Here is a 16,195-nt window from a genome sequence, read left to right as displayed (position 1 = left end):
AGTGGTTAAGAATCCACCTACCAATGCAGGCGACATGGGTTCGAGCCCTGGTCCGGGAAGTTCCCACATGCCTCAGAGCAACTAAGCCCGTGCACCACAACTACCGAGCCTGGGCTCTAGAGCACACAAGCCACAACTACTGAGCCCACGCGCCACAGCTACTGAAGCCTGTGCACCTAGAGCCCGTGCTCCGCAACAAGAGAAGCCACCACAATGAGAAGCCCGTGTACAGCAACGAAGACCCAAAGCAGCCAAAAATTAAAAAAAAAAAAAAGAAAGACGATGGTAAAATTATAAAACAATGAATTAATCAAAATTACTTTCAGTAGGAGATATCTAACTAATAAAAAACAATGCAAATAAAAATTATAATGATTTATGCACAGACATAAATTACTATACCTAAAGTTAATGCTAAGAAAATAGCTAATTTAATAATCAACTTTCTAAATGTATCTAAAAATCAACAGAAAGTAAATGCTCTGCAAAAAAAAAAAAAGAATGAAAGGAAGAAAATCCTTCCTGATGAGGGAAGACTACAAGGCAGGTCCCCTCAGAGAGGGTGACAGAAAAGAATAAAGGGAGTCCCCGGTGGCCCCTACAAGCTGCGGGGAGCTTGGGTGGCACCCCCATACCCCACAGGGAGCCTGAGATCGGGGCGCTCTCCACGGTCCTGATCCACCTCTCTCGAAGGCCAGACTCTCTCGAGGACAGGTGAGGGGCCATGAGTCAGGGGCAGGGGCAGACGCAGACAGCTGATGGCATGGTCTTAACCCAAAGGCCCCTTCCTGGGATTCAGGGCATGAATTCAGGAAGGAGAGAATGAAGGAGTGAGTAGGGGCTGGATAGACCACAAGGAGGATCTCAGATGGGCTGGTTCGGCTCAGAAAGGGGAGCAGAGGACCCACCGTGAGGAGGGAGGTGGGTGATGCAGCACGAGTGGCAAGACGCAGAAGGCAACTACTGGGGCCCAGAAGCCGCTTCCCCACCCGCTCACCCTCAACTCACCCACACAGTTCTTGCCATCGGGGCCGAGCTCGAAGCCTGCATCGCAGACACACTGGAAGCTGCCTGCTGTGTTGACGCAGCGGCCATGGTGGCAGAGGCCACTGCTGGCGATGCACTCGTCCATGTCTGGTGGGGAGGCAGGCGGGCAGTCAGCAGGCGTCCTCCTGGCCCCCAGGCTCTAATTCAGATGCAGGTTCCATCAGTCAGGCTCCCGGTCCCCCCCACTGTCCGATGGACGGCCATACCCACGCACTCCTGCTTGGTGAGCGTTGCCTGAAAGCCCTCCCAGCACCGGCAGTGGTAGGAGCCGGGGGTGTTGACGCAGTCTCCGCGGTGGCAGGGGCTGCTGGTACACTCATCCACGTCTGCAGGCAGAGGACCCTGAGCCCCAGCCCGCCAGGGCGCTCCCCCGCCCCCAGCCCACCCCTGCCCCAGCCGCTGCTCACCGATGCACTCGCCCCGAACGTCCTGGGTGTAGCCCACGTTACACTCGCAGCGGTAGCTGGAAGAGGTGGGCAGGCAGCGGCCATTGAGACACAGGTTGGTGAAGTGTCGGCAGATGTCAATGGTCTGGTTCAGCGTGGCTGTGCCTGTGAGTAGGGCCGACGTGGGGCACCCGAGCATGTGCTGGCCCCCTGGCTCTGGACCTCACCTCCGGGTTCAGACACCCACTCAAGAAGCTGGAACCCTACCCCTATGGCCAGGTTCTCCCACTTCAGCCGAGTCCTGCCCCACCTCCACCCTGGCTGAGACCCCCAGCCCCCCACGCCAGCCCTAGACCCTCACCCAAAACCCAAACCCTGACCTGGAGGCCTGGATCCCCAATCTACCCCCAGCCCCAGACCACTGTCAGTACTTTCATCCCTACTGCCCAGGCCAGGACCCACACTCCAAAGCCCTGACTCTCTGTCTCTGAGGCCTGGACCCCCTTCTCCCAAGGGAGGAGTCTTGGATCCCAAGTCCTCACCAATGTTGGTGTCACCAAGGCCCAGGCTGGGAACCCCATGCCCACTGGATCCGAAGCCAGGGAGGCCGGGGAAGGGGCCTGGGTAGGAGGGCAGCAGCGGGAGCCCCAGGGCACACAGGCGCTGGAACTCATCTGCAAGGAGGCGGGGTTGGAGGCCAAGCCTTCGGCTGTGCCCCGGGATCCCAACCCGCAGGCCAAGCTCTGGGGGCAGAGGAAGGTGGGAGGTGGCCCCAGGCCACTCACCAGAGCCCCGCGGCGGACACAGCTCAGGGGCCGGGCCAACTGCCCAGCACCTGCCCGTATCACAGCAGCACTGCCTATGGGTATAGTGGCCCGCGAGGTCTCCCGCACAGCGGCCCACGATCAGCGCCGAGAAGCAGGTGCCGGCACGGTGGTCTGCAAGGGGGTGGGGGGTCGGGAGGATCCGTTACCAGACTTCAAACCGCAGCTCTACCAGCACCATCTGCAGGACAGACCTCCTTGCCTCTCTGTGCCTCAGTTTCTCCATCCATGGGTAGGAGATGCTCAGAACACCCACCTCACCTCGGTAGAGTGTTGCAGAGTGCACCGTATTTGGCACTCTGGCCAATCCTCACTGAGTGAGGATCTTATTACCAAGATTTCCAAATTACCCCAGGGAGGGAGACTTAGACTCACGCTGAGCAAAAGTGTCCCAACATCTAAAGCTGGAATTGTTAGGAAGCTCCCTGTCACTGCGGGTATTCAACCACACTGAGTAAGACCCTTGGTTCAGGGGGTTGCGCCGGTGAGAAGTCATGCTGGGTACTCAAGCAGAGATGCTGGGATCTGTACCTGTGTGTCCCCGCCTACCAGCCCTGGGCATTCTGGGGAAACCTAAGAGGCTGTGAATTTGAGGAGGGGCTGGGGAAGCAGACTGGTGGACTGATGGCTGCAACTCTTGGAGAGACTGAGGCAGAGACTCCCCAGGTATGAAAACCACAGACGCTTCCACTGTGCCCTCGAGCCTGATGGCGTTACACGGTGATCATATTTCTCAAGCTCTGACTCTAAAAGAGCATATTTTTAGGTTTGAAAACCCACAAATGTTGGCCAGTGGCCCACAGCGGAAAAACCCCTCCCACCAGCCGGGAGGGCCCTTGCAGCTGTCCCTGAGCTGCCCGAGGCAGAGAAAACAGCAAGCTTTTCCACCTCCCCAGCCACACCCCGTGCACCTGGCGGGAGGGTAGGGGGGTGGTCCCCAGGTGCATGTGTGGGAGTCGAGGCTCTGCACTCAGCCCCATCCCTGGCCCACGAACAGGACTGGGCCTGCCCAGGCGAGGAGAGGTCAACAGACTTGTTCAAGGTCACACAGCTGCTGGAGAGCTAGGCGGGATGAAAACCCAAATCCCTGAACCCCAGGGGACCTGACCAAGCAGCTGCTTCCCAAGTAGGGAAGACGAGACAAAATGTAAGAATTTTGACAAAAATGATGCTGCCTTTGCTTATTAAGCACCTACTGTGATCAGGCCCTGCTAAGCAGTCACAGACCCAACTTCCCTGCTCCCCTGTCTTTGTGAATGTGTATTGAGTGCCCCCTACATCCAGCCCTGGGCAAATCTCTTCATAAATTGTTATTTAATCCTCCCCATGTGGTTTAGAACAGCCATTATCTCTGTTTCACAGATGAGGCAGCTGAGGCCCAGAGACGTTAAGTCACTCGCCCAAGGTCACGGAGTATGCAAGCAGCTTAAGTAGCAGTTGGAACTCAGGACTGAATTCCAAGCCCATGTTCAGAGGACACCTGACCTTGGTTCAAATCTAGGCTCTGCTCTTTAGTGGTTGGGAAATGCGCTACAGTCCAGGGGACGTGCCCAGAGGTAGCCTCCCTGCCAGCCAAGATAGCCCCCGGAGGCGGAGGAATAAATAGGTCTGGCGCTGGCCATGGTACACTGGCAGAACTCCAGACACAATATTCCCTGTCCTGGCTGGTAGAGACCCAGCCTGAGATGTCCGAGTGGTGCTGGAGACCTGCCAAGCCCACCCCACCTCCCCAAACCAAGACGCTATCCATGCCCCACCGCAAGTGTTCCTGGCCAGCCCTGTTGGCCACTGGCAACCTGTGAAGTCTAATGACCAGCTCATCAAGACAGCAGGACAGGGAGTGAGAGCCCAAGGATCCTCCCGCCCCAGCCAGGAGGGTGAGCCTCCAGGGGGAGGCACAGCCCTGACGACCCCACCCTGGCTGGGGGCAGGGAGCGGGGTGGTCTGGGGAGCTGGGGTGTGGGTAGCTCTCTCTTCTGGACTTGCGGATTTGGCTTAAGCAAATCTCCCCTCTCTGGGCCTCAGTTTATCGCAAACACAGTGTGAGGGAAGACGGGGTACTTTTAAAAAGTCTTCGGGAGCGTAAAGAGGGATACAGAGAGGGGGCCAGAGAGGCTAATGGGCAGAAGAGCGTAGAGACGGAGGCCAGATAACCAGATGGGCATCAAGATGGGGGCATAGAGGTGGGGGCTAGAGGGGCGTAGAGGTGGGGGCTAGAGGGACAGAGGGGCATAGAGGCGGGGGCTAGAGGGGCACAGCGGCGGGAGCCAGAAAGGGAAGAAAGGCAACCAGTGAGCCAGAAGGGCATAGAGTCCGAGGGGCAGAGGGGCACAGCCAAGACACCGAGACAGGGGACCAGAGAGCTAAAGGGCATAGAGATGGGGGCTAGAGGGCCTCTCAGACTGGGGTCCAGAGAGCACAAAGGCCAATGGGTAGGGAACCAGAATTAACGAGTGGATGGAGACCGGGGTCCGAAAAAGACAGAAGGGCATAGAAATCGAAGGACTAGAGGAGCCCGAGGGCCAGAGGGTTGCAGAGATAGATGAGCAGAGGGTCTGTCTCCTACCTGCCCTCTGCCCCTCCAGCCCCCCTGGGCCCTGGCTCACCCAGGCAACGGGTACCATCCAGGCTGCTGGCATAACCACGGGGACAGGTGCACACGTAGCTCCCGACTGTGTTGGTGCAGTCGCCCCCGGAGCAGAGGCCTGGCACGCTGATACACTCGTCCACATCTACGTAGATACATGTCCGGTTAGAGTCCAGCCCCCCAGCAGCCTTACCCCACCTCCACCTCCTCCTCCTTGCAGGGGAGCCTGAGCCGCCCAGAGCAGAGAGAAGGTCCCAGCTTGAAGCTCTCCCCGTCGCCCACCTTCACACTTGGCGCTGTTCTCACTGAGCTGGTGTCCAGCTGGGCAGCGGCACTCAAAAGAACCCACAGAGTTAACACAGCTGCCCCCCTGGCACAGGCCTGGGATAGCCTGGCACTCATCCACGTCTGCAAGGGGATGAGAGGCACGTCAGAGGGAGAAACCAAGGCTGCTGAGGGCTCCCACTCAGCCCTGGCTCCCAGGACCTCGGTCCTTACGCACTGGGCCCCCCCCCTCACCTTGGCAGGCCCCCGTGTGTATATTGGGGATGAAGCCCCGGCGGCAGGGGTGTGGCTGAGCAGAGCAGAGCTCACATGGGAAGCCCCAGGCCCGGCCCACAGTGGCACAGCAGAGCGCCTTGGTGCAGACGAGGCCTGTCAGCTGGTGCTGGCACCCCTCCAGGCCCACTCGACCAAAGCAGGGCCCTGTCCGGTAGTCTGCAGGGCAGATGGATGTGGGCAGCTGGCCTCAGGCTGCCCCCACCCCATAGTCTTCTGCATTTCCATCCCAGCAAGCCCAACTCAGGCCTCTACCTCTCTCGCCTGGACCACGGCGGTAGCCACCTTCCCAGCCTCCCTATACCAACACACCAGGTTTTTTTCCTGACCACAAGCCTTTACTCATACTGTTCCCCTTCCTTACCTGATGAACTCCTATTCACCCTTCAAAACCCTTTCTCTCCAAAGCATTCTCCAACCAACCTCCAAGAGAGGCCAGGACCTCCAAGCTTACAAAACCCAGGGCATGTCTGGAGACCCCCACCACTCCCCCAGGCCCACCCTCCCTTCAAGCCCAGGCGGGGACCCATGGATGCCCCGCTGGAGAGCCTCTCTCATCCTTGAGCACACATCTGGCTCTGCCAAATCTCCCAGACCCAGCATCCGCCCAAATGCTCTGAACCCACAACTCTGCATCCCCAACACCCCCTCCCCACCCAGCTGAAGGTGGTCTCATTGGCCCCCCCACCGCCGTGCACGGGCCCAGATGTGACTTCCTGGCTCCATCCTCCAGATGGCTCCAATCAAGGGGCTGGCACTGGACCAAGGGAAGCCCCTTCCAGAAGGAGACGCCAAAGCCAGCCCCCAGGCCTGTATGAAGGAGGGGAGACCCGCGACAGTCCTGACTTCCTAAAGCAAAACACGGCCCCCAGAATCTCACCTCAGTCATCCAGGACCCTGGAACCCCACCCACTCCTGCCTAGGCACCCAACCCTGCCTCTCTCTGGGGCCCCCACCCCCGCTCCAGGCCTCTCCTCTCCCACCCTCTCCACTAACCTTCATTTTCCCTCAGCCATCCCGACTGCTCCCCAAGTCGGCCCAAATTCCAACTCTGTTTTCTCGCCAAATCCCGTTTCCAAACGCTCACTCTCAAACCCAGGTAACCCCCAGCCCCTCCAGCTTCTGATTCATGGCTATACCGTCTCCGACCCGGCTTCGGCCACAGATGGGCCTCCATCCCCAGCAGCACCCTTCACACTGGGGTGAGTCCCAGGGTCCTGCCCATTTTTGCCTTCCCGGGCTCCTTGGACACACAGGGCACTCTGATGGCTCCTACAGCTGCAAAACTCGCCAGTCTGGGCATCCCCAACGCCACCTGCTTTTGTTCACTTTCTCATTCTCAGCTGCCCATGGTCTCCATTTCTCTGGTGGACCCTTAAATCGCCCTCCCTTTTCTTCCCCAAGAACCTCAACTATCCTCTGGGCTTCAGCCCCGTGGATGGGGCAGCCCCAGGCCTGGCTGTCCAACTGCCTCCTGGGTGACCCACGGGCTCCTCGGCCAACACTGAGCCTCAGGGTCTTCCCCCTCCCTACCCCCGGCTGCACCATCTTCCCTCCCATTTTCAGAGCAGGCCTGGGATTTGTCCCTGCTTCCGTCCCTCCCCTTGCCCACCCCACCCCCCAACATCCAACTTCTCACAAAACATTGTTCTTTCCACCGTGTTTGTCTTGGTTACAGCCTCCCAACAGGTGACCTCCACCCACCTCAGCCCGTGGGATCATTTCAACAGTGAGGATGAAACATGAGGGGGCGTGTCCATCTCATGAACTCCGACTTATCCCTTCTACAGGAAGCCCTCCGTGACTCCCTTCCCTGGAGCACAGTTTCTCTGCCCTTCACAGCAGCAGGGACAGCAGGAAGGAGGTCAGCTGGACCCTCCCAGGGCCTGGCCACGTCTCAGGGGCTGCCAGGAAGCCCTCCTCCCCCCAAACCCCTGCCCCGCGCTCAGCTTGGTACCTTTCTCACACTGAGGCCCCATGAAGCCGTACACACAGGCACAGCGGTTCGGCCCGATGCAGCGGCCCCCGTTGTGGCAGCCGTGGTCACAGACGGCTGTGGAGGAAGTGGCGGGGGTGTGGCCTGAGGTCCTCCAGTAGCAGAGGGAGCTGGGGCCCCGGGCGGGCCCTCCTTCACGCAGGAATCCCCATAATCCAGCCCAGACCAAGAGACAAGATTGTGACAATGAATGTGTCCCCTCCAATCCCGGTCCCAGAGGAGTGACCCGTGGGCGGTGGGCGGGTGGCAGCGGAGACCTGACCTCTGGGGTCCCAAGCCCAGGTGTGCGCGATGGGTACTCACGTTGCCCACACACGGTGCCCGTGTAGCCCCTCTGGCACAGGCAGGACTCCCCTCGGCAGCTGCCCCCATTCATGCAGCTCACACTGCACCCCGACCCTGCGGGCGGGGAAGAGGGACACACAGGAAGGCCCCGAGATGCATGCACAAGGCGCCGGGACCAGGTGCGCCCAGCCTGGCTCTGGTCCCTCAGCAAAACCCGCCTGGGCTCCCGGAAGCTTCGGGAAGCCTCTCACCTTCTCTTCCCACCCCTAGGGGGTCACTTGCTTTCTTTATTTTTTTTTAAGCTTATAATTTTTTTTTTCATTTTTTACTTTTTTTTTTTTTTGACCTCGCCACGCGGCATGCAGGATCTTCCCCGACCAGGGATCGAACCCAGGCTCCCTGCGTTGGGAGCGCAGAGTCTTACCCACTGGACCGCCAGGGAAGTCCTGGGGGGTCACTTCCTGCTCACCTCGGCTCATCCCGCAGCTGGGGGCCAGCTTCCCATCAGCACAGGCGCACAGGTTGGGTCGGGAGCAGAAGCCCTCGCCGCAGGCGTGCCTACAGACCGCTGGAGAGTAACAGGTGACGGTCAAGGCCAGGACCCGAATCCTCCGCCATCCCCACCCCATGGGTGCCCCGGGGGCCGAGGCTCTGCTGGAGCCATTGGGAGACAGAGGTGCTCTTTGGGCCAGAAACGCTGAGTAGTAAGGACAGAAGCTGGAGGTGCTGGGGCACTGGCTGTACTGTTGGGGAGGAGGCGAGGGGGCATCTCCTGGAAGCAGAGTCGGATTCTAGACACATTAGAATGGGGTGCGTGTGGGAGTGGGGAAACAGAGAGATTGAGAGACACACACACACACACAGAGAAAAAGACAGACACAGAGAGACAGAGACTCAGAGAGAGACCAAGACAGAAGGAGACAGAGACTGAGACAGACAGACGGACCAACAAGCAGACAGACACAGGGAAGTTGTACGACAAAGAAACACGGGCGGGTGGCCTGGGAGCCTGCAGACAGAAGCAGGGGCCATTCCTGTGGCTTAGCCAGACGTCCCAGGCCAAGTCCACTTTTAAACAAGGCTGGACTTGCTGGCCGTAAGTAAGAGAACTGCCCCAGTGTCCCCTGCCTGCACCTCCCACCTCCAGAAGGGACCGACACTCACGCACAACACACTGGTTCCCACCAGGCAGCGTCCTCCAGCCGGGGCAGCAGTAGGCATGAAATCGGGAGCCACACACATTCGGCCTTCAGGAGAGCAGGCATGGCTGGTGAGCCCCTGCCCAGCTGGACATCCCCTGGGCCTCACCCCCCGCACCTAGCAGGACAGCCCAGCCCAGCCCACACCCCAGGGGCTTCTCGGCATCCCGGGTACCACACACCCCTGCAAGAAGCCTGGGCTGCCACGCCTGCGCACACGTCCGAGACCTGCAGGCTCCACAGCCCCATCCCAACGGCCCTGGACACCCGCCACGCACGACAGGGCTGTCCAGGCCAGCAAGAGCCGAGCCAAGGGGTCCCGGGCCATGGTGTGGGTGCCGGCCCCTCTCCTTGTCAAGCACAGACCCTCCAGAACCATGACGTGTCCCTCGGAGGCTGCGGAGAGGAAGCAGAGTCAACCTCAGCAAGAAGCCCTTGGCCACGGGGCACCCACGAGAACCAGAAGCGGTGGGACCGCTGCCGGGATGGAGAAACTGGGGGCTTGTGGGAGCCCAGGGAGGCATCCAACCCCGACCCACAAGCAGGTGAACAGTCACGGGAGGCTTCTCGGAGGAGGTGTGATGTCTCAGCGATGGAGTCATCCAAGAGAAGGGTGTCGGGGCAGACACAGCACACTGAGAGCAGAGGCAAGAAGATCGTGGACCGCTGAGTGGAGGGGAGGGGGTGGCAGGCAGCCAGGGTGTTTCAGGAGTGCATACCTGTGTAATGCAGCTTCTACTTGTATGTCAAGGGCAATGGAGAGCCCTTGAAGGGCTCTAAGTGGGAGGAACAAGGGCAGAAATGGGTGTTTGATGGAGTGTGGAAGGACTTGCAGGAGCCCCAGAGGAAGCACGCAGTTGAAGAGGCTGGGGCAGGCATCCAGATGAGAGGAAAGGATTCCAGGAGCAGGGGGCACAGGCTGGAACTTCCCAAAGGACAGAACATCCCTCTGCCCAGCAGGGAAGGGACAGCTTTTGTGCCCACTTCACAGAGGAGCAAACAAAGGCCATCACACATTTAGCGAAGGGCTGAGTGGGAGCTGAAGCCCAGGCAGAGGTGAGGGAGGGGAAGAAGATCAAGGGTACCCTACCCTCCAGGAGGTGGCTGGCTCTCTCCAGGACCTGGAAGGATGGGAGGGAGGCGATGGGGACACGGCCACTCCTGGCAGAGGAGATGACCAGGCAAAGGTTAGGAGGATGGAAGCTGAACCCTCAGGGAACAAAAGGCAGACCAAGTGGCCTTCATGGGGGGGCCCCTTTCAAGTCCCACTTTCCACATCAGGGAGAAGAATTGGGCCTGGGTGCAGAACAGACGGGGAGTCTGCTGTGTGCCCTTGGGTCAGTGGCTGCCCCTCTCTGGGCCTTGGGGTGACATGAGAGTCTGACCAGGTGGTCCCAAGGTCCTCGGAGAAGGAAAAGACCTTTGTCACCTTTGACGGGGAAGCGAGAAAGAATCGGCCCGGCTGGTGAGGGGCACCCCTTTCTTGCTCCCAGGCTGTCCCGGCTGGTCTGCACTCCGAGGACGCCTTCTCTAGGCAGAATTCAGGGCCCACGGGGCCTCCATCTCCGGCCTGGCTTGATCCAACTCCTCCCTCACCCCCCACTTTGCCTCTGAGAACCGCGCCCGGGAGTTTGTGGAATGAATGAGCGGGGGGACGGCGCGCACTGCACGGGGTAACTGGGGGAGGCGGCGGGCAGGAAGCGAGGAATCCCGGGCTCCGCCGACGAGGAAGGGGCACGCGTCCTCAGAGCCCGCCAGCCGCGTTCTCCACCGGGCTGAGCCGGGGACGCAGGCCCGGGACCCGCGACCACGCTCGGCCCCGCCCTCACCTGCGGGTCAGAGCCCGGCTGTGTCCGCCGCCCGCGCCCGCACCCGCACCCGGGCCGAGCCCCTCCCGCCCGCGCCAGGTCCCCGCGCCCCACGCCGGCGACGAGCGTAGCGCGGGGAGGGGAAGGGGCTGGGTCCGGGGCTGCCGGCTGCAAACAAAGGAATCCCCTCCCCCTCCGTCGCCCCGGCCCCCTCCTCCCGCCCTTGCCTCCCCCCGACCCGCTGCTCTCCGGTTTCTCCGCCCGCCGATGGTCCCGCGCTTCCCCTACCTGCCAGCCGGCGCGCGTGGAGGCAGGCGCGGCGAGCGGACGCGCGGGGCTCGGCGTTGGAGGGCCGGTTTGGCGCGGCGCCGGGGGCCCGGGGCGGGAACGCGAAACCGAGAGGCCGACCCCGCCGAGTTCCCAGCCCAGAGCTGCCACACGGGGGGAGTCGGGGGCGGGAGGAGTTGGGGGAGGGCGCGTTTGCACCTCTGAAGCTCCCGGGGCGGGGGCCGGGGGCTCCGATGCCGGGCGGAGGGAGGGGCTGGAGCTGGGGGATGGCCTGGGGCTACGGGAGAAACTCCGAGGGGCTGAAGAAATGGGATGGGGGGCACAGAGCCGTAGGCGTGGGCTGAGACGCGGCGTGGGGAGGCTGGGGGGACCACGTTTTCACATAGAAATTGAGTGGTGGTGCCCTGAGATGGGGCTGCGATTTGGGGTGGCCTGTAAGAGAACCAGGCTTGAAAGGTCCCGGGACTCACCTGGAGGCTCACTCCTACGTCTTCCCGAGCCGCCGCCTCCTCCCTCGGGCAAGGAGAATTCCAAGGGTGACTTGGGAAACTTACCTGGCGCCTGGGGCCTGGATTCTTAACTAGACGGACATCCGGAAGCCCCTAAAAATGTAGGCAAAACGATGGCCAAAGATGAGTTTTCTAGAGAGGAGGTCCACATTTTTCATCTGATTCTCAAAATGGAGAGTTTAAGAATCCCGAAGTTCTAGACTTTCTGAGCCTCAGTTTCTCCACCTGTCACAGGGGCTGAATTTCAGAATTTCTGCTCCCTAGCAGGAGCTTATAGCCAAACAAAAATTTCTAGCTTTCCCCACTACTTTCCCACCTCTGAAAACAGACACCACCAGACCAGTGAGCCTGAATATGGGGATTAGTCAGAAGGTGTTTGTTGGACCTGAGGCTGTTATTCCACTCAGCAAACTCCTATGCATCTGTCAAAGCCCAGTTCAAAAATCCATTCCCCACACCGAAATTGTTAGTTTACCCTATTGAATTACAAAGCTGATTGTGCTGGTCATGCCTCCATCAAAGTACTTGTGGAATGAAATAAATAGCAAATAACAATTTGAGGTGATATTTAGCAGGTGCTTATGTTCCAGACTTGGTGTTAAGAGTTTCATACACATTATCTCATTTAATCACCAAAAAATCTCTACGAGAGAGATAACTTTTATAATCTCCCAATATGGGTCCCAAGAGACAGACCTGGACTCTATGACACTCCTGGGCCAGAGAGAAGGAGGGGGGAAAGAAAGGAGCATTCTTTTTTTTTTTTTTTTTTTTACTTATTTCTTTTTGGCTGCGTTGGGTCTTCGTTGCTGCGCGTGGGCTTTCTCTAGCTGCGGCAAGCGGGGGCTTCTCAGGGGCTACTCTTTGTTACGGTGCGTGGGCTTCTCACTGTGGTGACTCCTCTTGTTGTGGAGCACGGGCTCTAGGCACGCGGGCTTCAGTAGCTGTGGCACGCGCGCTCAGTAGTTGTGGCTCTCAGGCTGTAGAGCGCAGGCTCAGTAGTTGTGGCGCACGGGCTTAGTTGATCCGCAGCGTGTGGGATCTTCCCGGACCAGGGCTCAAACCCATTTCCCCTGCCTTGGCAGGCCGATTCTTAACCACTGCGCCACCAGGGAAGCCCAGAAAGGAGCATTCTGCCTGGGAATGGGAGCCTTGAAGGCTCAGTGGAAAAGAGCAAATAAGAAAAGTTGGGGGAAAGACAGGCTAATGCCTAGAGACAGGAGAGTATGGAACATGCGCAAATTGAGCAAAACTGGAGCTTTTGGGGAGGGGAGAGAAGGGAAGGCGGGCAAGAGGGAAGCTGGAGGGGTAAGCAGAGGCCAGGAGCCCTCAGTAGTGTCCCCCCACCTCTGAGGGGAGCCATGGTGGGCTTCCAGGAAGAGGAGTCACTCTGAAGGCTGCTCTGTGGGGCCTAGAACTGGGTCTGGGGAGCAGTGAGGGCTCCAGGGCTGGGCTAGGGGGGCATGAGGAAGAGCGAAACTTTGGAGACAAGATTCAGGGCATCTGACTGAGGGAGAGGGGTTTCCGGGGCCAGTGGGGACGGTCAGGAGGGGTGGTGAGGTGTGGGGAGAGTCAGCTAGGAAAGGAACCCCAGGATCAAGTTGACAGAGGTGTGGAATTCCAGCGTGGGAAGGCCCGGGGGCTGTCGTGGATGAGTCAGCTTTCGGGGACACCTGTGTCACCGCTTCTTAGGCTCCTTTGCCAAGGTCCACCCTGGTCTGCTCTTCAGCCACCCAGTGTGCCTTACACGGGCACTGGGATAGGTTCCGGCTGCCCCAGAAGCAGCCCAGCATATGTGTGGAATGTGGGGAGGTACAGTCCCACACCAGGGACACGGCATGACCAATACTTCGATGGCTAAACCCCGAGGTAGGCTGGTAGATCAGGCAGTGCTTCCTTCTAGAATTCTCCCTACCCGCTCTCCAGAAGCCAGGGGAGAAGGAATCCATCAGGTGTGGCGAGACAGAGGCGGTGTGGAGCTGTTGGAAGTCTCAGTGACACGTGGAAGTTCTCAGTGACAGCGGGGACTGAGTGTTTTTTGCCACTGCACCCTCCTCACTACTGTCACACCACCTTGCCTGCCACTGCCTGAGTCTGTTACACTGGTGTCCATTACCGATACGATGACTCTGTTACATTACACTGTCATGAAGAGACATGTAGGCTCTCACTCCCCCTCCGGCATCCTAGTGTACCCCAACACTGTCCTAAGGGTAGAGCATTCACACAGTCTCCCTGTCAATATTGCATGACCACCAAATTCTTATTAGAGGGTCACCTGTCAGTGTCACCCACTGCTGTCACCCTCTCACTGTCACCCATCCATGGGACACCTTGCCGTTTTCTGGTTTGCTCCACTGCCTGGGACATTCATGTTGTCTCCTGTCACCGTTATACCTTTAACTTATTGCTGTGACATTGTCACCCATTAACAGTTGTACCGTCACCCAGAGTGTCAGGATTCTTAAACTGCAAGCAGCAGAAATCGGTCACGGCAGAAAGAGCCGTTGGTCAGGTGCAGAATCCCCGGGAGGCTGGAGACCCAAGCCTGGGGGTTGTGCAGCTAGCAGAGTCACCACCAAATCACCCACAGATCGCGTCCCACCAAGACACCATCCATCCCCTCTCTGCTCCCCGGGCTCAAATGGTGCTTAATGATCCTGGACACTGGAAACCAGGGCCAACCTCAGCAAAACGGAGTCCAGGGGGCCCCGCTTCTGACACCAGCAGCCATCAAAGTTTGGGGCAGAGTTACCTGGCTGGAGGACTGTTGGGGGGGGCGTATGTCCCCACCTTGCTTCAAGGGGACTGGGAGAACGGGGATCTGGTGTCTTGTTTTGTCATGGAATCCACCTCGTGAAGGGAGCACTTCCCAGACCCGGGGAAGGATCATCTGAGTCACCTGATGGCCAAGGAGACGGCAAAGATCCTATATGTTGTGTTGTCCCCATCTGGTCATCAGTCACTCTTCCTGCCCCACCTTCTCCCTACTGTCACCCATTACCACGGCAGTGTCTTAATACTGTCATCTCTCACTGCAGCACTCTCCTTACCGTCCCTTGTCACCATCGTATGGCTGCCCTACCAACATTACACCAATCCCTAGGGTATTTTCTTATTGCCATGTCATCTGTTGCTGTCACGCTTACCGTGTCACCTGTTGCTGTCCCACTGTCTCCATCACCCCCTGTTCTTGTTCATCGTCACCTGTCCCTGTCACATTGCCACACCATTCATGCTACACTGAGGACCTCCGTGCTGTTATCCTGTGGGGTCAGTATGGAACGTCTAAGTCATCCCAGCTCTATTCTTTCTCCCCACATCCCCCTGCCCCAACTTTCTGTGCTGTCCTGGAGTCGCCTCTTGCAGACAGAACTCAACTGTGTGCGTCCAGGAGCAGAAGATTCCGAAATGCCCCATTAACGTGGGCCTGAGGGAAGGACAGAGCCAGGGCTGGGACAGCGTGTCCAGGAGCACAGGGCCAGGGCTGGGGACAGAGACACAGTGGGGGAGATGGGAGTGCAGTGTGTGCTGTGTGGGGTACACTGATCCTGCCCAGGCCTGGTGGTCTGGGGACAGAGTTCTCTTTGTCTGAGCACGGGAAGCAGCTGGGCTCAGGGAGGATGGAGCACATGGCCGGGGATTTTGGCCGGATGCCTGGGAATGAGGCTGGGGAGGTGGCCGGTCCTGGAGTTCCCGGGAAGGTCAGGGGCAGGCTGGGAGGGGCAGAGACAGCAGCTGAACCCCGAGGCCTTCCCCATCTGGTTCTCCAGGAATGACAGCTCCCCCCCTCACAACCATTCTCACAATAGACCCCCGAGGCAGGCTCTGCTATCCCCATTACATGGATGGGAAAACGGAGGCACAGAGCCCCAAGTCACTCACCCTGTCCCCAGAGCCAGTAAAAATCACAGGCAGAACTGAATCCAGGTCACAAAGCCCCAAACCTCCATCTCCTGGGCAGAGGGAGGCAGCAGAATCCTGAGTCCCTTTGATACACAAACATATATTTTCTCTTTAACAATGAACACAAATGTTAACCCCCATACGCATTGTTCCGTCCTTCCTTTTTTTCTTTTTGTAAACATTTATTTTACTTGTCAACCAAATAAGTGCTTCTTAATGATTATCATTTTTATTGTATTTTAAATTATATATGTATGTATATATATTTTAATTTTTTTAAATATTTTTTTGATGTGGACCATTTTAAAAGTCTTTATTGAATTTGTTACAGTATTGCTTCTGTTTTATGTTTTTTGGTGTTTTGACCATGAGGCATGTGGGATCTTAGCTCCCCGACCAGGGATCGAACCCACACCCCCTGCACTGGAAGGCGAAGTCTCAACCACTGGACCACCAGGGAAGTCCCTATCTATCTATCTATTTATTTATTTATTTTAGGGACCAGGATAAAATTTATTTTTTATTTTTTTAACTTACCTTGAATTTATTTTTTAAATTTAAGTATAGTTGATTTACATTATAGTGTTAGTTTCAGGTGTATAGCACAGTTGTTCAGTTATACATATATATCCTTTTTAAAAAAAATTTTGCTGAGATATCGTTGATTTACAATTTCAGGTGTACAGCAAAGTGATTCACATATGTATATATATACACATATACTTTTTTTTTACATTCTCTTCCATTATAGGTTATTACAAGATATTAAGTGTAGTTCCCTGTGCTATACAGTAGGTCCTTG

The 16,195-nt window shown here is 57.8% G+C and overlaps 1 protein-coding gene across 1 annotated transcript in view; it reads right to left on the bottom strand.

The window, feature by feature from the left end:
- The window catches only part of FBN3 (fibrillin 3), a 65,013-nt gene extending 50,345 nt beyond the window's left edge, over window positions 1-14,668 (bottom strand). Inside the window, exons 1-16 of the mRNA XM_060146424.1 lie at window positions 14,637-14,668; window positions 10,979-11,121; window positions 10,486-10,711; window positions 9,973-10,043; window positions 9,065-9,278; window positions 8,848-8,930; window positions 8,153-8,251; window positions 7,702-7,797; window positions 7,360-7,455; window positions 5,364-5,561; window positions 5,127-5,252; window positions 2,219-2,371; window positions 1,976-2,107; window positions 1,455-1,598; window positions 1,254-1,373; window positions 1,009-1,134 (exon numbers count right to left, since the gene is read on the bottom strand). Coding sequence (XP_060002407.1) covers window positions 1,009-1,134; window positions 1,254-1,373; window positions 1,455-1,598; window positions 1,976-2,107; window positions 2,219-2,371; window positions 5,127-5,252; window positions 5,364-5,561; window positions 7,360-7,455; window positions 7,702-7,797; window positions 8,153-8,251; window positions 8,848-8,930; window positions 9,065-9,278; window positions 9,973-10,043; window positions 10,486-10,711; window positions 10,979-11,121; window positions 14,637-14,668 — 2,059 coding nt within the window. The remainder of the gene's footprint in view (window positions 1-1,008; window positions 1,135-1,253; window positions 1,374-1,454; window positions 1,599-1,975; window positions 2,108-2,218; window positions 2,372-5,126; window positions 5,253-5,363; window positions 5,562-7,359; window positions 7,456-7,701; window positions 7,798-8,152; window positions 8,252-8,847; window positions 8,931-9,064; window positions 9,279-9,972; window positions 10,044-10,485; window positions 10,712-10,978; window positions 11,122-14,636) is intronic.
- Window positions 14,669-16,195: the final 1,527 nt, after the last annotated feature.

The sequence above is a fragment of the Lagenorhynchus albirostris genome, chromosome 3 (genome assembly GCF_949774975.1).
Source record: "Lagenorhynchus albirostris chromosome 3, mLagAlb1.1, whole genome shotgun sequence".
Classification (NCBI taxonomy): domain Eukaryota; kingdom Metazoa; phylum Chordata; class Mammalia; order Artiodactyla; family Delphinidae; genus Lagenorhynchus; species Lagenorhynchus albirostris.
This window is presented reverse-complemented; position numbering and strand designations above follow the sequence as displayed.